Source organism: Nematolebias whitei, chromosome 14, assembly GCF_014905685.2.
Source record: "Nematolebias whitei isolate Nwh7 chromosome 14, NemWhi1, whole genome shotgun sequence".
NCBI classification, from domain to species: Eukaryota; Metazoa; Chordata; class Actinopteri; order Cyprinodontiformes; family Rivulidae; genus Nematolebias; species Nematolebias whitei.
Window position 1 is genome coordinate 16,260,591 of NC_056511.1, and position 22,286 is coordinate 16,282,876.

Sequence of the window (22,286 nt, forward strand, 5' to 3'; positions counted from 1 at the left end):
ACCTTTTTTGTTGTTATATACCTGGATGACTGAGAAAACAAACTTTGTGTTATAGAATATATTATTAATAATGTTAAATAATCAGTGTCGTGAAAGTGGTTACAACTAGAGGTTGACCTGTTCTTTGGTTGACGCCAGTCTTAACAAAATGTAGCAATCCAACAAAGTTCAGTCAGGTCATCTGGACAGTTTTGTTTTTTGCTGAGACGTTTCGTCCTTCATCCAAAGGACTTCTTCAATCCGAGAAGCCACCAAACAAACTGATTCCCACAAACAGCATACTCCATAGTGGGAAAAAAACTGTTTGCTGGTGCTGGCCTCTGGGGCCCGCCCTCTCCCTCGTCAATGTAACAATAATTGTTTAACTTAAAGGAATGCATAGTTGAAAACCATTCGAAGAACTCGTACACCTAGCAATGAAATCCTTTTGGTAAGTGGTTATTATTTTGGCCTATTGCTGTTGGTAATTATGGTTTTCTCTTAGTTGTTTACACTTTTATTCCTTTTCTTAGCCGTCTTTGTGGACAGCAAAGTAAGAATTTATTTGCTCGGGGAAACAAGTTTCCAGTTGTGCACATGACAATAAACATTTTGAATCCTTGCTGATTTTTCAAAAGTGGTAAATATTGTCAGATTATTGAGTCTTTCTCTAGGTGCAACCAATAGGTTTTACATAAAATGTTTGTGTTGATTAATTCACATGGAACCCCCATTTTACGTTGCTGTTTTCTGGACTTTTGTCTTTTTAATAAGATCATTCACAGGCCGTCCTGGTTGTTACCAATGCTATTTGATCAAATCCAATGAGTTTGTTTCTTAACAGATTGTTGTTTTCATCCATCCATCCATTTTCTTTACCCGTTTATTCCATTTTGGGTCACGGGGGTCGCTGGTGCCCATGTCCAGCAATCACTGTGCGAGGGGCGGGGTACACCCTGGACGGGTCGCAAGTCCATCACAGGGACACATAGAGACAAACTAGACAAACAACCATTCACTCTCTCACTCACACCTAGGGGCAATGTAGAGTTACCAATCAGCCTAACATGCATGTTTTTGGTCTGTGGGAGGAAACCGGAGTACCCGGAGAAAACCCACGCATGCACGGAGAGAACATGCAAACTCCACCCAGAAAGGCCCCTGGACCGGGGTTTGAACCAGGGACCTGCTCGCTGAGAGGCAGCAGCTCTACCAGTTGCGCCACCGTGCTGCCCCGATTGTTGTTTTAAAAAACAGTTTTTTGGGGGAGGGGGGTTTGGGGGGGGGGGGGCAGTCCTAGCAGTTGAATCCTCCCTTTTGCAAGTGACGTGATGATGTATCTTTGTCCATAAATTTTCAGATAAACATATCAATGTCATATTCTGCCGTAAGAAGTGTTGAACCCAAGTGCAGGAGGATGACAGGAGGCGCCAGGAAAATCAAAATATTTATTTAGTAAAAACTAAACTGAAACTGACGGGGCAGCGTACCCACGGATAACAGGACACAGGACGTAAGGCAGAAACAAACCATAAGGACAATCCCGAGACAAAGACAAGACGCAGAGAAGCTGAATATATACACACACTGATTGGAACAAATAACAGACACCTGCGGTGATTTAACATGACACAGGTGAGACAGGGGCTGAGCACAAGGAGGGAAAACACTGAGAGCTGGAAACATGAGGAAACAGACAGACAGGACCAAAACCCCACAGTGGCCCCCACTCAAGGGATGGCTTCAGACATCCCAAGGACAAGCTAGATCCAACTTGGGTGGGAGGCGGGACAAACACACGACAGACCAAGACTGAGAAACACAGAGGACCAAAAGAACAAAAAAAAACCAACAGGAACAAACCCTGGGGAACACCAAACACAAAAACCCAAGACCCCAACTCAGAGTCAAGGTGGATGGTTATGAGACCGTTCAAGGCAGGTCTGGGGTTCAGACGGGAGGGAATTATATCGTTATCGATCGAAATTAAGAATATATTGTGATAAAAGTTTTGGCCATACCATCCAGCCCTACGTGTACCACATGAAATCAGTTCAAGGTCAGTAAGCACAACCAGATTTAATGAATAAGGCTCATTGTCAATTTTTGAGAAAATTAAAGGATTTAAGTGCACCTTATAGTCTGAAAAATACGGTAAATAAAATAAAATGTATAAAAAAGTCCATTTAAGCAGCGGTGTTATGGAGAAGCACTAAAGTACAACATCAGATGAAGCGATGACGTTATGACAAGAATCGTCTCTGCTGCACCCACACATAAAGCATGATGTCAGAAGTAAGCACCGGGTGTTTACTGTATCTCCATTAAGTCTATGATTTCAATCATCTTCTCTCTGTGTTTCTGCTCTGCAGCTCTGAACGAACCAACCATCGACTATGGCTTCCAGCGGCTTCAGAAGGTTATCCCTCGGCACCCAGGGGACCCTGAGAGGCTTCCTAAGGTATCACAAGAATTCACTCTGATCTTTGGCAAATGTATCTGATGCCTCAAGTGGAAATCAAATGCTGAACGCAGACTTCTGAAGAAGACAGTGTCAGTTTCTCCATTAGAGCCACGCTAAGTTGTTCTGGTATCAAAGACTGAACCTGCTGAAATACACAAGAACGAAAAAAACTTACTTGTTTTCTTTATTTTTCTGAGCAAAATGTGTTTACAAATCTCTTGTGGGTTGTGCTTTTACCTCTTCATGAACTCTTAGTGCACGAGTGTCATAAAGCTCCCATTTACAGCGTGTGCGATTGAGTCTTCTCCAGATCAGACAGTCGAATCTGATTATTTGTTTATCACCCTCAGATCAAATGAAGTGTTTAAAAGATCAGCAGATGCAAACAATTAACAACAAACGAACCCTCACATCACGATCTGTGCACGCAGGATGCCTCTCCTCGTGGAGTTTTGCGTCCTGATGAAGATCTGAGCTTGCACGTTTGGGAGGGTGAGCTCACAAACAGCTGTCGTTCACTGGATCTGGTTCCTGGAGCCGATCCAGGATTGGCTGTATGTGATGTGACATCATTAAATAAAGAAGGCGTTGGTCAAGATGAAATTATGTGGTGATACTGTGATGTCACCGCGCTCACACCAACACCCGTGAACCTTGCACATGTGTCAGCGCTTGTGTGTGATGTGGATCACGTCTGTAGGTGTGTGTGCGACACGTGACGCAGGCAAACGTCACGTCTGCACTGTAGACGTGAAGTTTGTTCACATGTTGATTCAAATTGTTTTCGCCCGCCATCAAGAAAGGCAGGGAATCTGCTTGTGTCTGTGTGTGTGTCTGTGTGCGCATGTGCTTGTTTGTCTGTCTGTTAGCAAAATATCTCATGAACCAGTGGCCAGATTTTAATGAAACTCGCAGAAAGTAATTATTTAATTCACGACTACAACTGATTAACATTCGGAGGCAACCCGATTTAAGATGGTCACCGTCGTTAATTGTTTTTGGCAAAAGCAAAAATGGCTACACAGTAGTCCCTTGTTTATTGTGGGGGTTACGTTCTGGACCCCCCCCTCGCAATAAGTGAAAAACCGCTAAGTAGAAATGACATAGATTTCTGAGTTGAAATAACAAACAAAACAGTTCAGTCAACTAATAAATTTAAATAAACTAAACTAAAGCTTAAGTTTATTTTGCAATAGTTTATTAATGAAGATAAGTTCATAATATTTATTCACACAACTTAAAGTTTTAATTTGAACGAGTTGTAATGCCTTTTTACTCACCAGCTCTGCAGCTAGGTTCTGGTCCGGCTCGGTTCCGGTTCAGCAGACCTACCCAGCCTTGGTCCGGTTCTGATCGTCTCGCTGCATCCACTGAGCACCAGAGTCCCTATGAATACTGTAAGGACTGAACTTATTTGGACTGAATCAAAACTTTCCCTCCATTTCAGCAGAAAGCAACTTTGCTTTCTGGGTAATGCACTGTTGGCTTCTGGGTAATGTAGTCCTTTAGACTGGTGGTACAATATAGGTTTATTGAGAGAAAACTACAAAATGGTGGCACTTTAAAAAATATATATATATTATTTTTTTCGCCGTGTACAATCTTACAGTACTGTAGTTTGAAAAACCGCGAAAGAGCGAGTCCGCAAAAGTCGAACCGCGAAGTAGTGACGGACTACTGTAGTCCAGTGAATTTTATTTACCTAAAATTTGGTGTGGTAGTAGCTGAGACTCAACAGATCAGAACAGATAAGAATCTTGTTTAAGATCATCAAATGCTGCCAGCAAAATGTGTATCACTAAACCAAAGTCCATGCTCAATAATCCAGGTATAAAATCCAACAATGTTGTCAGGTCATCTGGACATTTTTTTTTTTGTGCTGAGATGTTTCACCCGCCATCCAGAAGGCTTCATCAGTCTGAGAAAACACCAAACAAAACTGCTTCTCTCCCAGCAACTTACGCCAAATGTGGAAAAAAAAAACAGTTATGTTGGTGCTAAAATGGCCTCTGGGGCACGCCCACTCCTCCGGTGCCCGCCCTCTCCCTCGTCGACAGTCATGTCAGATTGGTTCAAAACACCAAAGTCCATGCTCAATAATAATAATAATAGTGTATCGCTATAATCACAAAAACGTTAAATTATGGTCATCTGGACAGATTATTTTTGGAAGAAACATTTCGTCTTCATCAGTCTGAGGCCTGATTCCTTTATTTTACTCCATATGATTTTAATGTGTTAGTGACATCTTGAAGAATAAAACAATAATTATCACAGTTTAGTCTCAAACCTACAAACACTATAAATATGAATGCCTTATTTATTAAACTAATAGAAAAAGCAGCATTTGATAGATTTTAGTTATATACTTTCTTTTTTTATTTAATCCATGAAAGAAGGCGTGTGGTACGCTCGGCTGAGTGCTGGACACCAACCATTCAACGTGTTGAAGTTAGAAGAGTTTGTTGGCGGCGCCACGCAGACGGCAGACAGACGGGGCAGCAGAGTGTGAGAGAGGATTATCGGTGAACAGCCGATTCTATAATTGTTCAGTGAACATTTGGGGGGATTTTTGTAGCCACACACCGGCACACAGCAGTTCAGCTGCCAGTTTGTGTCACACTGATCTCCTCAGCATCCATTCATACGTGACATAAAGAGTTTCTACTGCGATGCTTGAAACCTGCGTTGGCTGTCTTGTTCAAACCGACTGGGAAACGTTGGAATTACGATGAAATGTGGAAGACTGGGTTTTAGTCGACTCAGGAGACAAATGTGAAACAAATGATGATGTTATGTGGTAAATAAAGGGAAGAATCCTAAATTTCAAAGTAAAATTCCTAACCTGAAACTGTTCGATAACGAAGGAAATCGTTTTCCCATAAAACTGATCTTCTGCTGGTGGTCTGCGAGGGGAACGATCTGTAAGTTCCTGTAAAGCAGGAGCGCCTATTTGGCTACTTTTTGAAATTAATCTCACTTTTGCCCTGGATTTTATTAATTGCAGCTTAAAATGGTTTGAATCACTACAATGCTGCTCTTTTGTTTTTTTGAAAGAATTTACATACTCAACTACATAAAAGAAAATATTTATAAAATAGAGAATATTTTTCATGTTTCAATTGTTAAACTAGAAGCAACATCCTTATACATGGAGATAATCTAACTTCATGTGGGTGTATTCTTTACCACTTACTATTACATACATAAAATATTTATGTGAATAAACATAAAGTGCCATTTCCCATTCACTGACAGGCAACTGTAGCCACCTTCATTTTATCTGTAATTCTCATTGTTAGTTAGCCTTCTTTTGTCTTCCATTAAAACGCTTTAGGGAAAAAGAAATTAAAACAAACTAACAAACTAACAAAAACCACCTTTGGAGAGAACTGTTTACATTTTGTAATTTCTACATTGTACATCTACTAAATATGCCCACGAAGAGCATTAAAACTGAAAGTGAACAAAATAAACTATCGCCTGAAGAAACTGTAATAATTAAAGAGCCTGTAGGATCTTAATAGCAAGTCATAAATGAAAACAGCAAAAACTAATAAAAGCAAACTAAAACAGCATAACCATGTGGAAAATGTTCCAGCGCCTAAAACATTAAGACAAAACTGCCTGTGAGGGGGGAGAGAGTCTCATATGTATTACCTGAGAAAAGAGTATAGATACATTATATTTCATGTACGGTATGTTTTCATGCATCACATGGATTACTCGCTGTATGTGTGTTAAACACACCCTGACCATTCACTAGACCTGTCTCTGAATCTGTCAATCATTCACTCACCAGTACTTCCTACAGGTTTTAGACTCATTCTGTGCAGAGCTTCACACCGAGACACTTATGGACATTTTACTTTTTCATTTCACCTTTATTTAACCAGGTGTCAACTCTAAGAACAAATTATTATTTACATTATTTACAGTACTGGCCTGGCAAACACCAATAAGCACTTGTAGGGTCAAAGGAATTCAATTCAGTTTATTTAGATAGCACCAAGTCACAAGAGAAGTCATCTCAAGGCGCTGAACAGAAACATTCATATATAAAAATAATAATTTAACATTATTTATCTGCAGAGCAGACTGCTTTGAGTTTAACTCCATCGCAGAACTTTCATCTTGAGCAAGCATGAAGGAAAGTGGAAAAGAAAAACTCCCTCATGAGGAATAAACCTTTAGCAGAACCAGGCTCAGGACAAGTGGCCATCTGCTTCGACCGGCTGGGTTTGGTAGGAACAGATACACAATGGCAGGTCAAGAATCACATGTTAAGATAGAAATAATATCAAATGAAAACTATTCCATCCATCCATCCATTTTCTTTACCCGCTTATTCCATTTTGGGTCACGGGGGTCGCTGGTGCCCATGTCCAGCAATCACTGTGCGAGGGGCGGGGTACACCCTGGACGGGTCGCAAGTCCATCACAGGGCCACACAGAGACAAACAAACATTCACTCTCTCACTGACACCTAGGGACAATTTAGAGTTACCAATCAGCCTACCATGCATGTTTTTGGACTGTGGGAGGAAACCAGAGTACCCGGAGAAAACCCACGCATGCACGGAGAGAACATGCAAACTCCACCCAGAAAGGCCCCTGGACCAGGGTTTGAACCAGGGACCTGCTCGCTGAGAGGCAGCAGCTCTACCAGTTGCGCCACCGTGCTGCCCATGAAAACTATTCAATTTTAACAATTCATTTAAGGAAATGAGGTCAATTTGTCCTCCAGTAGTCTAAGCCTATAGCAGCATAACAAGCCAATCTAACTATAGGATTTATCAAAAAGGAAAGTCTTAAGTCCAGTTTTAAAACTGGACAATGTGTCAGCCTCACGGACAGAAACTGGAAGTTGGTTCCACAAGAGAGGAGCCTGAGAATTGAAAGATCTTCCTCCCATTCTGCTTTTGGAAACTCTAGGAACCGCAAGTAAGCCTGCAGTCTGAGAGTGAAGTGCTCTGTTGGGAAAATATGGAACAAATAAGATCTGTAATCAAAGATGGAGCTAGGTTTTGAGAGTTTTGTAGGTTAGAAGTAAGATTTTAAATTATATTCTGAATTTGACGGAGCCGGGAAGGGAGGAAGGAAGGGAAGTAAGACGTAACCATGAAATGTAGAAGTCATTGACAAGCAAGGAAACACAAATTAGATTAACAACAGTTCATTGTCAAAGTCAAACCATAACATGACTAAGCATGAAAACATTTGCAAGTATCTTTAAACACGGCTTTTAAACGATTTTTAAAACTAGAAACTGAGACAAGTGAAGTCAGACCAAAAGTTTTTTCAAGCAGATTCCAGAGAAGGAACAGCAGAGGCAAAGCGAGACTTGGTCTTTAGAGTTGTTAACCACAAATACTGAGAGGACCGGGTGTTATAATTGGAAACCAGTGCTAGTTACAGTAGATTAAATATGGAGGTGACGAACGCCGCAATGTTCTTATAAATGAGGGTAAACCAATGAATTTCACGACGAGTGTGTACAGAAGGTCATTTAACAAGAGAGTAGAGGTGACCATGATGTGTGCTATATGGAGCATTTGTAACAAAGCAGTGATAAATTGTGTCCAGCTTGTGAAGGACACCCTTACAAGCACTTCTGTACATTATGTCTCCATAATCCAACAGAAGTAGAATGGTTGGACATACAGATGTGCCCTTCATCTTTCAACATTACCAGAATATAATGACACTGATGCACAGCCACACCTATAGTTCAGTAATTTGACATTAGCAATCTGTTAGCTGGGCGGCTTCCTTCACTGATTCACCCAGCTGACGTGGCTCCGCGGCTAATTTTAATGACGTCACACCTCACAGAGGTTGTGTCATCGTGAGTAATCCAGGATGACTCGGAGTAATCCAAGTGATGCATGAAGACACATCCTGCACATGAAACTATTTCTCTACTCCTGAATTGACCTCATTGCCAATAAAAGGCAATGAAATCAGAAAACGCAGCATCTCACATTATATCAGCCACAGTCCTGCGCTGGATGTTATGCACGCTTCTTCTTGTGTGTGTGCGTGCCACATGATGCCCCTCCATGAGCTCCTATGTAAGGCGTGACATCATCTATGCTCAAAGAGTGACCCTCCATGTTTGGTTTCCCTAATGGCACATTAGAAGCAGATCAGGCAGCTAATGTGCCAGCATTAGAGAGGAATAAGTCATGTGTGTGTCATGTCTGTGATATCCTGACACACAAACACACACGACCCACCCCCCACAGCTACTCAGCTCCGCATTTCCAGGTCCTAATGCATACAACACGTGTGTGTGGATAATGTATGGTTATCATATTAGCGCCACACATAACTCAGACAGTAAAAGCTCTTTGTCAGCTCCTGCCTTTCTGCCTCTCTTCCAGCAGATCTGTCTTTTCTATCGCTTTTTGTTTCCCGTTTCTCCATCTGACTCTCAGTCGACCTGTTTTTTTTTCCCACCTGAAACAAACCAAAATAGATTATAGTAAAGGTTGGAAAAAGTCATGGAGGAAAGTTTATATAAACTTTAATTTAAAAAGAAACAACAACTTGTCCATCCAGTTGTGTTTCGAGACGAAGACGTTTTTGACAAGAACTGACGGACGGCCACATGTCAGTTAAATATTCTATAAATACTTGACAGATCGAATGCAGAGCAATCACGTGAATCAAACGGAAAACAAAGCTTTTAAATACAGCTTTAATGCAGCAGTTACTGTAAACAAATGAAAACGAGATTTGATGTTGAAAACTTAACCTTTCCAACTCGGTGTCTGTCACTCTTGTCGTTTACCTCATCAACAGAGTGCAATGAAATCAGTCTTTCTTGCTAAATTTGGCTAAAACACATTCTGATGTTTAGATTACATATAACTTTTATCAACTTTTTAAAGATTTCTTTCTTCTTATGGCACTATTAAACCCTTTTCCGCCTCTTATTCTGCAGCCGTATTTATCACGTCTGTAACAAATAATGTGAATTAGATGCAACATATATAAAAAAAATCAATGTTCGGTACAAATACTTTATTTTAACAGTTTGTCTGTGTGGTTATTGTCATTTTATTTAAATATAAACTGATCTTTTATTCAAATCCTGGGAGAATGGGCTTTAATTAATCTACATTTATTATTCATGTGCACATATCCAGATAAACAGTAAGACATGAAACTAAAGGCAGAGTAAGCGGTGGTAGCTAGATGTTCCACTTTAAAGGCTTTTTAATAATTTCTAAATATAAATGACAATATAGGTGACGACCTCTACAAATATGCTATTTAATTATTCTTTAATATTGCGTTTGAATTTATTTGTATCGTTTTGAAAACCTGTTAACAACAGCTTTACCTCTCTGTTATTGTGTGAATGTTTATGAAGCATTCACACTATTGTGATCCATTTTTCTTCCGTACGTTTTTCAGCATCTTTCTCATTCCACAATTTTTGTGCTATTTCAACAAATAATAAATCAAAACGTTCAGCTCGTTCAGGAGAAGGATGACTTTTGGTATTGGTGCAACTTTAGCTTTTTGAAATATTTAGCCTTTTCTACCACTTTTTTTCATAGAAAATTAATTGAGCTCAATTTCCATCCTTCAAATCTTTAGATGTATTTACAACCTTTTACTGCTCTTTTCACATTTTGTTCTGGTTCAGCTTCTTTCAGCTCCCTTGTGTAAATTTAAACTTTTTTTCAGCTACTTTCAGCTGATTTCAGTTGTTTGTTCAGCTGTTTTGTGCTCCTTCCAGATTCTTTCTGCTAACTACATTTTTGTGCTTCTTCTAACTTCTTTCTAGCTTTTTCACCTAACCCCACTTTTGTTGAACTTATTTAAACTCTTTTCAGCCCAATTCAGCTAAAATGTGCTCTCTCCACTTCCTTCTGGTAATTTAGGCTTCTTTTTGCATTTTTCGCTATTTTCAGCTGTTTGTGTGTGTGGGGGGGGGGGGGGGGGGGCAAATTTCAGCCTTTTTCAGATAATTGCACTTCTTTGTGCTAATTTCTGTTTCTTTCAGCCTAAGTGGGCAGATGTGTTCTTTCTGCTTTCTTTTGGTAACTAAAGCTTGTTCTTCCTTTTCAGTTAACTTTTTGCATATTTTAGCTCATTTGAGCTGTTTTCAGATAAATTCAAGTTTTTCATGGTCATTTCTGCTACTTTCAGCCTAATTAAATTATTTATGCTAATTTCAACTTGTTATACTCTTCTCAACTTATTTTTGCAAGTTTCAGTTAATTCAGCAACTATTTAGCCGTTTTGTGAAAATATTAGCTTTTTCAGCTAATTCCACATTTTTTGCACTCATTTCAACTTTTCTATTCTTTCTGCTTTCTCCTGCTGATTTATGCTTTTTCTACATTTTCAGCTACATTTCAGCATGTTTTCTTTTAGCTAATTTCAGCTGTTTTTCAGCAACTTCTTCTGCAATAAGCATTCACAGTGCATTTTCAAAGGAAATGCAATAGTTACTTTTATTGTACTGATTACTGTAACAATGCCTCCAAAACTTGGCCTCGGCTCCTATTACCTTTTCAGTCGTTTTGGTTTTGGGCTCATAGTTTGATGTTCCTCTCTTTGTGTTCCTTTCAGGTAAATCTGCCTGAAAAGTTCTAATTTGTTCTTGTCTTTTTCCACACCTGCAAACCAGGGATAGCTTTGGCAGTCAATTTGTCAAGTTCACCAAACTTTTATTTATAATTTAAAACTCTAAAATGAAATGTAAATATTAGTCTATTAGCTCGAAGCATTTTGACGTTGACTAAAGCTCATGCATCATCTTATGTTATTGACAAAGACTGATGAATAAAAGAAGCGTACCTGCTTCATGAAGCTGTTTCTCCCTGCAGTTGAAGTAAATACAATAAACTCTCAGGGTAGTAATTATAAAAACACAACTGATATACAAACAATAACATGTGCGATATAATGCAACCATAACTTCAACAATTAAATCTTATTTTAAGCATATAATTTATCCTAACGGCAACGTGACGGGACTTTCTTTTTTCATTTGTATTAAAGAGGAGGCGGCAATTCCTACTTTTTTACAGGCACTTCATTAAGAGATATTCATTAGGTAATTGACATTGTGTTTAATAAATGACAAAAACCCAAACATAAAATAAAGTATATTTTTAGTGCAGTGATTCTGGCAGCCAGTCATGATGTAGCAGCATACTCCTGAAGACTTGATACTAATAATGATGATGATGATGTTACCAGAGGATCATCTTTCCTTCCCGTTTATCAGCTACTGGCCTTACTGGAACCACTTCAATGCCCATGATCAAGTTTCTTATGTGTGTGTGCGGGTGTGTGCACGTGTGTGTATTTGTAAGTGGCTCAGCTCACCAGTCTAATAATGAAAGGTTAACATTGAGGCAGCATGTACATAATAATGTGTAAAAGATTGAATTCAGCTCCTTTGACCGGCACACTAAAATTGCTGACTGGATATGTGACCTTTTTTTATCCTCTCTCTCACACACACTCATGAAGCGGCAATATGCTACACACACACACTTCACACCACAAACTTGCAGGAGAGCCCACATGCAGCGAACCATGAGCATGTTGGTGAGTGTGTCCCAGCGTGCAGGTTAACACCATGAAGTAGAGTCATTTTCTCCCTGTCGCCTCACGCTGTGAAAACGACAACACGGTAACTGTTAAACAAGACACCTTAGACCTGGAGGTGGGCACCCAGAGAAGAAGAGCACAGACAATACTGAGGAGAAAACAGAGAACAGCCAAGCTTATCGTAGGTGGAGAGGATGGGGAAGACAAATCTCAATGTGAAGGACAAAAGGAATGCAATAGCTGATTAAGAAAAAGTGAAAAGTGATCTGAAAAGCATTAACATTAAATATCTGAAGGGTGATATAAGTAGCAGAAGAGCCCGCAAAAAGACTTTGGCTTGACTTTAGCTCGTACTCTAAATCCTTGTCACTTTAAGATGTCATTAAGACACATAAAAGCACTCAAGCTGACAGCAGATAATCTTTCTTTAGAGGGAGCAAAGAGCAATTTGTTTATCAAGATGCATCAATAAGGATGATGGTATTAAGAAGAATGGGATGAATATGTGTCCTTTTTTAAAGAAATTACTTTCATAGCTGTAAGTTGTTTTTTACAAGTACATTTTGTGCATATTCTGATGGATTTCTTTACTTTTAGACCATAAAAAGACCAAACTCACATCTTTAAATTTGATATCTTTTTTCTCAGGAAGTGATTCTTAAGAGAGCAGCAGACTTGGTGGAAGCTCTCTATGGATTGCCTCATAATAACCAGGTACACGCACGCACACGCGCACTCAGTCACACACTTTTGCACTCGGTTGTCCGAATGGAAAGGAGCAGAAGGGTAAAAGCAGTTTCACTGTTGCAATCGTGGCAATTATTCCTCCCCTCATTCTGCAGGAGATCATCCTGAAACGTGCAGCTGATATTGCAGAAGCTCTTTACAGCGTTCCACGAGGACACACCCAGCTCTCACAGACTCACACGGGCATGATGGGAGTAAACTCCTTCACCGGGCAGCTGTCCGTCAACGTCTCAGAACCCACGCAAGCCAATCAGGGTAAGAGTTTACATCAGGGCTAATCAACTAATCTGCTCAGGGGGGCACAGTTTCTGAAAGCCAGCAGCTCAGGGACCAGACATCCAGTACTTGAAGTCATTATGTAAATGAAACAAGTATTACAATGATCACATTTTAAATTAGTTTGTTTTATTGCACTGAATCATAAATGCAATAAACAGAACCCAAAACCTAAACACAGAACAATATATATATATTTATGAACTCATTGGTGGGCCGTCAGTTGAATAGCCCAGGTTTAGATTGTTTATGACGCCCCAAGTCAATAATCATTAAAGACATCAACATTGGATGTTAGAAAATCGAATCATAGATTAAAATAAGTCAAAAATTTTGCAAATGGTTGTGAAGGTAACTGTGCTTGAATTAATTCACGAAGTGTAACCTCAGCACAAAAAGGTACATATGCCTAATTGATGTTTTAAACTGTTACTTTACATTTTTACTAATGTAGGGAGGTTTATTCTAGTTATACATAGATCCTCGATTGTTTTCTGTGTTGCCATAAACTAGCCAGTTAAAATCTACTTTGTGTTGTTGTTGTTTTCTTTTACATTTTCACAATTAGGGAATAACAAGAATGAAATTCAAATTAAAGTTGAGGCACAAGTATTAGTAGTAGTTTATTTTAGTATTTACTTTAGTAGTAAGTAGTAGTTTGTGTTAGTATTTATATACATGTATAAATTAAGGCATTTTAAACCCTTCCCACACTCTTACAATTAGTGGTTAAACAACTACATATTTTTAAAAGTCGACTTTAACATGATAAAAGTCGAGTTTACTTCGACTAGTCGATGACGTCATAGGAATTCAAGATGCTATATCATATTTGCAAAAAAAAAGAGCAAAAATGTCATTTATTTTTTACAACAACAAAAAAAAGAACAACAAAACATCGGGCACATATTTATGCTCCTACCATTTATAATACTACAAATAAGTCAAAGGAAAAGCAAAACTATTATCAAGCTGCAAAAATGCTGCTGTTTTTAGTTTTATTTTATTTAATCCACCACGTGGATTGGACGGAATAGGGTTGGGAACAGTGGGGGGATGGGGGTGCGACTAGTCTACGTGAAATATAAAAACTTGCAAGATGACCTAGAATCAACTAGTCGATTGGTTGGTTAGTCTATTCAACCCCTACTTACAATATTCTAAATGTTTCTAAACTCTAAACGCTCTAAAAGAGCACAGCTTCGCTCTCTCTGCCACTGGCTGCTCTCTGCCACCTGCCAGCACTCTCGGCCACGCCCACTTCCCCGCTGCAGACCGGAGATGTGACACACAGGTGCAGCAGGTGCTAAATAATTTTAAATTATTTATTTTAAGTAAAAATTCCATGTGATCGTGCGGCTCATCCATCAGTCAGCCAACTGTGTGTCATGTCCAGTCTTACTTTGAAAAACCGCGATAGAGCGAGTCCGTGAAAAACGAACGCGAATTAGCGAGGGACTACTGTATTTTGTAAAATACAGTTTCAAAGGCTTTTTCTTCTTTTTAAAATAATAATTTGTACATAACTTTGCCACTTGTTGGTTTTGTCATCCCATAAAGTCTGTTCCCTCTGTGTTTCCTCACGTCTAAGGCAATGTGTCTTTTTCTAACAACGTTTTCTGCAGGGTTTGTGCGCAGCAGCAGTAGCGTGTCTCCTCATGGTTACGTGCCCAGCTCCACACCTCAGCAGACCAGTTACACATCAGTCAGCAGCACCATGAACGGCTACACCAACAACGCCGGCATGACCAACCTCGGAGGCTCGCCCACCTTCCTCAACGGCTCTGCGGCCAACTCGCCTTACGCTAGTGAGTGCAAACGCAACATCAGCTGCTTTCACATCAAATAGTACGAGACCTGAGCTTTCAGATGAAATGGGGGTGGTTACCAGATTCAACTACAAGGGTAGAAAATGTGAAGGTGTTCTGAGTCTTCAAAAACAGCCACCAACTCGCAAACCATAGCTCTGCTTGTTCATTTCCTCTGCCTTTTTCGTAAACAGTAAGGAAGAGGAGAGAACATCTGAGAACATAAGTGATAGAGAGCATTTGATGGCAATGAGAGTTTGGTTCAGTAGCACTTTATGTGGATGAAGGATGGATGAATGTTCTCTAAGGCTTATGGGGGAGGCTTGTGGTCAGCAGCTGGACGACACTCAGGACAGGACAGGGTTTGTCTCAAGCCAAACTAGAATCTCTTTCAGGTAGTAATTTAAAAAAAGCAGGTTAAGGTGAGGATTGAGAGATAATGAGCATTTTCTCTGATTTGATGCTGTTAAGGATATATCACCAGTTTTTCTCAGTTTTCTCATGTCATCTTTTTCTTTCTTTGACCTTTCTCCTCCCAGTTGTTCCATCCAGTCCCACTATGGCCTCCTCCACTTCTCTACCATCCAACTGCTCCTCCTCCTCTGGGGTCTTCTCCTTCTCCCCGGCCAACATGGTGTCAGCGGCAGTCAAGCAGAAGTCTGCCTTCGCTCCAGTGGTCAGACCCTCATCGTCCCCTCCTCCTTCCTGCACCAGTGCCAATGGAAACGGACTTCAAGGTAATTCACTGAGTCTGAATAAAAGATCTGAGCATTTACCTCCTAGATGAGAGGGATGTTTGGTCATTTATGAACTTTTTACCCTCTGACTTTTTCTTACAAAATGGATTGTTATGAGATTTTGATAATTATTTAGAATATCAAATCTAGATCAAAGTCAATGTTTCTTGATTGTCATTCATATCTCATGTGGTGCATGTGGTGGAATGAAGTTGTGTACACAAGGTCCCAGTTACATCCAAAAAAAGTATAAATTGTAAAAGAAAAACAGTAATAAGATCTAAGATCTGAACTAAGAAATACACTAAACTAAGAATATGCTATAGTACAACTAATATTGATCAGCTTGAGATTTTTTTTAAAGCTTTTGTCAAAATACAAAAAAAATGAACACATCATTCTGCTTATATTAGCATTTAGCTCCTAAAGAAGGCTTTTATTTTGGTAAACTGTCTTCACAGAGCCACCAGTGTTGCTAAAAACTCTTGACGTGTCCACAGGATTTGTTGTTCCCATGCAGTCAGTTCACTGTTTGTGTCAGGAGCTGTTCGGTCCCGTCTGTAAAGTGGTTTGTTGCCACGTTTAAAAGACAGAATTACGTTCAGATTCATTTAGACAGCTCTGTGCAAAGATTTAAATCACCACTAATTTCCCTAAAATTTGTTTCCAAGGAGCCAGACATATAAAGTGGTTTTAATCTATTGTTCTTCAAACTTTCTAAAGGTCTTTTACAGTTTTTCTTTGAACTTTAGTTATTGTTGCTTTTTCTGTTACTTGATCAGAGCTTCATATTGTGCAAGAACCTGCTGTGTTTGCTGAAAAAAAAAAAAAGAATGACGGAAACCTCAAAGTCAAACTATTAGCCCAAAAAAGATATCCAGCAAAGACAAGACTTTAGAGATAAATCACTCCTCAGCTGATCTTCTGGATGACAAGTTTTAGCTAATACAGTAGTCCCTCACTACTTCGTGGTTCAATTTTCGCGGACTTGCTCTTTTGCGGTTTTTCAAAGTAAGATTGGACATGACACACGATTGGCTGATTGATAGATGAGCCGCACGATCAGCATAGATTTTTTTAATTTAAAATAATTAATTTTAATTATTTAGCCCCTGCTGCACCTGTGTGCAGCCCACATGTGCAGGAAGAAGCTCTCTCCTGCAGCATGTCAGCAGAGAAGTGGGCGTGGCCGAGAGCGCTGGCAGGTGGCAGAGAGCAGCTGGTGGCAGAGAGAGCGGAGATCATGACATGCTGTGCTCTTTTAGTGCATTTAGAAACATTGTTTAGAATATTGTAAGAGTGTGGGAAGGGTTTAAACTACTACTTACTACTTGGACTACTATTCCTACTTTGTGGTTTTTCACTTATCGTGGGTGGACTGAGACTGGAAACCTCAGTGTTAAAAGAGGGACTACTGTAACTCCTAAAGTTTACTTTTGTTGGAACTAAAATACTATTTTATGTCAAACTGTTTGTTGTTGGTATTTTTTTTATAGGTTCACTAAAATAAATCAGAATAAATTGTGTAGTTGTAGCAGTCTGCGGGTCAAAAGAGCCAAACGGTCCGACTTAAAACTGGTTCTTTGTTACAGTGTTCAGTGTGTGGACACAGTGGTGGTTTATCTCTTGAATTTTCAAGGATTTATCTCCCTGAAGAACTCACAGGTCAGAGGTAGGTGACTACAGGACTGAAAACCAGTACCCAGCCAATTTTAAAGACATTTTTTGAAAGGCCTTTAGAAAACCCGAAGAGCTGTCGATTAAGAACAATTTAAAAGATTATTAGAAAGTTTGGCTCCTTGGAGGCAAAATATAAGTAAATGAGGAAAGATTTAAAACTTTTCCACAGTTTTGTGAACCCAACAGAGTCTTTTAACTCTAAAATTACCAAATTTTCTCTCAGGATACACACAGGTTTTATTTAACCTTTTTCTTCATTTTACTAAAGTTATTGGTTATGAAACCCCACTGGATTTTATATTAATTTGAAACAAAGTGCTTATTTAGAGAAATGAATGCAAATAATGCACATCAAGTTAAACACGCTTAAATTATCAGGGAATGTGATAAATGCCTTTGTAAGTGTCCAAGAACGGATTCAATTGAGCGTTTTCTGTTGTGAGATTCTTATTTTTTCAATCTGAAATCTATCGTCACCGTCTCATGGAAGACGCGCAGTCCACGTGTTTTAAAGTGTCACCACCTTTGTCATGAGATTTATCATCAAATTAAAGTTTGATCTGGTGCACACATTTCTTTCCCAGGCTTTCTTCAATCTGTCTGCCCAGATTGATTTCTGACATGTACAGATTGGATCCAGATTGTTTGAAGAAAGCTCCAACAGCATCAAGTTCCTGCGATATCCCTCAGAATATAACACACATGCAAACAGCGGAGCGACAGAGATGCAAGCTCTAACTTAGAGAGCAAGACCGAAAAACAGTCCATGGACAGATGTTGAAATAACTGGTCTGTGGGTTATTTTTTTATATCTTAAACAAAACACAGATGTGAATAAATGGAGGAGTTAAATGTTAATCATCAATTATGTTTGATCGATGAGGTCATTTTTTATTCATTTCATTTCAATTCAGTTTAGTTTATTTATATAATAGCACCAAGTCACAACAGAAGTCATCTAAGGGCACTGAACAGAAACATTCATATATATATATATATATATATATAAAGTAAATTTATAACATTATGAGGAGCAGACTGCTTTGAGTTTAACTTCATCACAGACTCTCATCTTGAGCAAGGATGAAGGCGACAGTGGAAAGGAAAAACTCCTTCATGAGGAAGAAACCTTTGGCTGAACCAGGCTCAGGACAAGCGGCCATCTGCTTCGACCGGCTGGGTTTGACAAGAACAGGAAGTAGGAACAGATACACAATGGCAGGTCCAGAATCACATGTTAAGATAGAAATAATATAAAATGAAAACTATTCAATTTTAACAACTCGTTTAAGGAAATTAAGTCAATTTGTCCTCCAGTAGTCTAAGCCTATGGCAGCATAACAATCCAACCCTCACTATAGGATTTATCAGAAAGGAAGCCCAGTCTTAAAACTGGACAACGTGTCAGCCTCACGGACAGAAACTGGAAGTTGGTTCCACATGAGAGGAGCCTGATTGAAAGATCTTCCTCCCATTCTGCTCTTGGAAACTCTAGGAACCACAAGTAAGCCTGCAGTCTGAGAGTGAAGTGCTCTGTTAGGAAAATATGGAACAATAAGATCTGTAATATAAGATGGAGCTAGGTTGTTGAGGGCTTTGTATTTAATGGGATGCTCTTTTGTGGCTCTTCCGTTGTTAAATTAATGGTTTTATTTATTTGTTTTGTTTTTCTAACCTTTCATCTTATTTCTCTAACCTGTTACCCTTCTTTTGCCATTCTTTCATTTTTACCTTTCTCTACCAGATCAAACATTTGTGGACTCTAGCAAGTACTCGACAGCCAGTTCTCTACAAGGCCTGGCCTTCACCTGAAGTACGTTCCTCAGCTGCTTCTTCCTTCACCTCTATCATGTCAATGCATTTAAATCTTCTGACTAATTCACCGATTTATTGAACGTTTTACTACTTTTACTGCCGTTTCTGAATATTTGTTCTCACGCCTTTACATTTTTCACCCTCGACATCTTCCTTTTCTTATTTGCCTTTTTTTTATTTCTCCATCACATCTGCCCCACCCCTCCTCTCATGTTGCAGATGTAGCCATTTTGTTGCCTCCCTCTCCTTCTGGCTGGGAAGAAAGGCAGGAAGTTAGATATTTACAAAGACAGAAACAGACATTTGGCACGGAGGATTTTTTTCTCAACATCTCTGACTTTGTTTAGCTGTGCGTGTGGAACGAGCATGTGTGGGGGTGTGGGAACTCAAAGCGTAGCCTCAAAGCACAACTGAAATAAAGACACTGCTGCACACACACTTTTCTCTGTCTCACACACAGTGGGTGAGCACACACAGGGAGTTTGCTGGGAAGCGATCAACAATGACAGCTGTTGGAGCATCTCAACAGGTTTTACTGTCACTCTACCTGCTCCTCTAATTATAAGAGACTGACGCTAAATATGATTAGAGACTAAACTACAATACGTGCTCAAATGAGAGTTTTGGTATCACGTAGATCATTTTATTTTTAATACTACAACATGCTTTGGTTTTTTCATCCCATTATGAGGATATTAGGTTAAGTTTAAAGGTTCAGCATGTGGCATTTAGCTTTTATGCTGGGGACCATCGTCATGGTCGTCCACTCAAACTGTAACAACAGGACTGTGCAAAATTCTTGAGTCATTCCTCATTTCTTAAGACCTAGACTCCAAGCAGTCGTACTTCCTCGTAATTCTTTAAAGTGATCGTGAGCAGTAATTCATTTTTTATCACTCATTTTCAGTCCAGTACCTGAAACATGTTCAGGTACAGGAAAAATCAGAATAATGTTTTGCTTGTTAAACCTTTGACCTGTGAAGTATGCAGGCATGAGCAGGTGGCTAACCTCAAAGGGTGATCGAGTGCTGAAACAATTTGACGCATAATGTTAGATTGTAGCATAAAAAAATATAACCACAAGATGTTATTAGCTTGAAACGTGACAGATTCGATGGATAACTAAAGGATGGTGCTCCATATCTCTCAGATCCTGTGGTGGTCTTGGTTGGATTTGCTTCCTCTTGTTTCTTATTTACATGACTTTAAGATACTGTCCATCTGCTGTATAAATGTATATACCATATAAGAAGTTTTTTTTTGTAGGCATGGCACTTTTTTTGCTCTCGACTTTTCCACTTTCCTCGTTTTTTTAAGTTCACTGAACAATCTGGTGCCATGGTCATACAAGGGCTGGAAGAAAAAGAGTTGGAAAAGTAGCCAATAAGAAAAATCCATGGAAATTATTGATCGATGCCACTTTAAAAATAAGGCTCCCCTTATAGATGGCTAATAAATAGTTTATAGATACGTTATTAATTCTTCTATAAGCACTTTTTAAATAATTAATAACTGCTTATTATGGATTATTTAAGGGTGACAAGAGACAAAACTGACCAGTTTCTTGACAAATAGTGAGCCAAATCTGTTCACCTATATACAGTAGTCCCTCGCTACTCCGCGGTTTGTTTACCACAGACTCAATCTATCACTGTTTTTCAAAATAAGATTGGACATGACACACAATTGGCTGATTGATGGATGAGCCGCACCATCGGCATGAAATTTTTATTTAAAATAAATTATTTTCAATTATTTAGCACCTGCTACACATTTTGCAGCCCAAAGCTGCAGAAAAAGATTCCTCCTGCAGCATTGTGCAGCCCATGATGCAGGATAAACTTCCTGCTACAGATGATCAGCTGATCAGCTGTTCAGCATGCAGAGCGGTGAAGTGGGCGTGGTCAAGAGAGCTTGCAGGTGGCAAAGAGCAGAGGAGGCAGAGCAGGCAGGGAGCTGAAATCATGACATTTTGTGCTCTTTTAGAGCGTTTAGAGTTTAGAAACATTGTTTAGAATATTGTGAGTGTGGGAAGGTTGTAAAATGCATATATATATATATATATATATATATATATATATATATATATATATACATAAAAATAAACTACTACTTACTACTTGTACTACTATTCCTACTTTGCGACTTTTCACTTATCGCAGGTCTTCAGGGTACGGATCCCCATCGATAAACAAGGGACTACTGTATTTCATCTAGAGTTGTTATATTAAACATCTCAGACTAAGTTACTACCTTGTAAGCACAATAAGCATTTGTAAACCTATTTCTTTAGCATATAACATTGTACTTTATCACTACTTTATCAGGTCTCTCTTGTAAATGAGTCCTCAAGGCTCAATGGGATTTACCTGTCTAAATAAAGGTTGAATGAACTTTACAAGTATCTACATCTAATATTATAGCCTAAAAAAATTAGGTTTACAAAAGGCTTATTGTGCTTACAAAGTAGTAACTTAGTCTGAAATGTTTAATATAACAGCTCTAGATGAAATATATAGGTGAACAGATTTGATTCACTATTTGGCAAGAAACTGGTCAGTTTTGTTTCCGTCACCCTTAATTAATGTATAATATACTACTATTAATAATTCGCAAAGTGCTTTTAGAGGAATTAATAACATATCTATAAACTACTTATTAGCTATCTATAAGGGGAGCCTTTATTGTAAAGTGGTACCATTAAATGTTTAAAGAAAGTCTGGCTTCTTACAACACCAACTCAGCTCTGTGACTACCTCCGAGGTGTTTTAGAGACAAGTCGACTTCACTCCATATTTATCCTCTGCACTTTGAGACACAACACCAACATGCAGCAAAGGTTGACTGAGTGGTCATATGTGAGGAAGGATTTAGTATTCCTCTTCTGCATTCCTTTAATGGTGCACCTATACCTGCAAGTGATTCTCTTTATCTACTCAAGTAAAACAATTTGATACGACCTCAAACTTGCTCTTTTTTTTTACAACACTGTCTAAAAACTGATCCTTTAAGGCTCTAAATGAGATAAGTTTAAGTAAAGTTTCCAACAAATACCGTAAGTAAATGTAATGTTTGTTGTAGTCATGGAAACACAACTGCTTTTTGTCACTCTGGGCTGGGCTCTGCGTCTCACACTTCAACACTCGATCCCTGGTTTTAAAGACGACACATCCCATGATGCAATGCGTCAGGCAAATA

The 22,286-nt window shown here is 39.1% G+C and overlaps 1 protein-coding gene across 1 annotated transcript in view; it reads left to right on the forward strand.

Annotated features, from left to right (window-relative positions):
• Positions 1–22,286, forward strand: part of LOC119420854 (transcription factor COE1-A) — a 121,639-nt gene that overhangs the window by 98,943 nt on the left and 410 nt on the right. The window contains exons 8-13 of the mRNA XM_037688278.1: positions 2,352–2,440; positions 12,674–12,739; positions 12,868–13,027; positions 14,674–14,856; positions 15,396–15,593; positions 19,018–19,086. Coding sequence (XP_037544206.1) covers positions 2,352–2,440; positions 12,674–12,739; positions 12,868–13,027; positions 14,674–14,856; positions 15,396–15,593; positions 19,018–19,085 — 764 coding nt within the window. The 3' untranslated portion in view covers position 19,086. The remainder of the gene's footprint in view (positions 1–2,351; positions 2,441–12,673; positions 12,740–12,867; positions 13,028–14,673; positions 14,857–15,395; positions 15,594–19,017; positions 19,087–22,286) is intronic.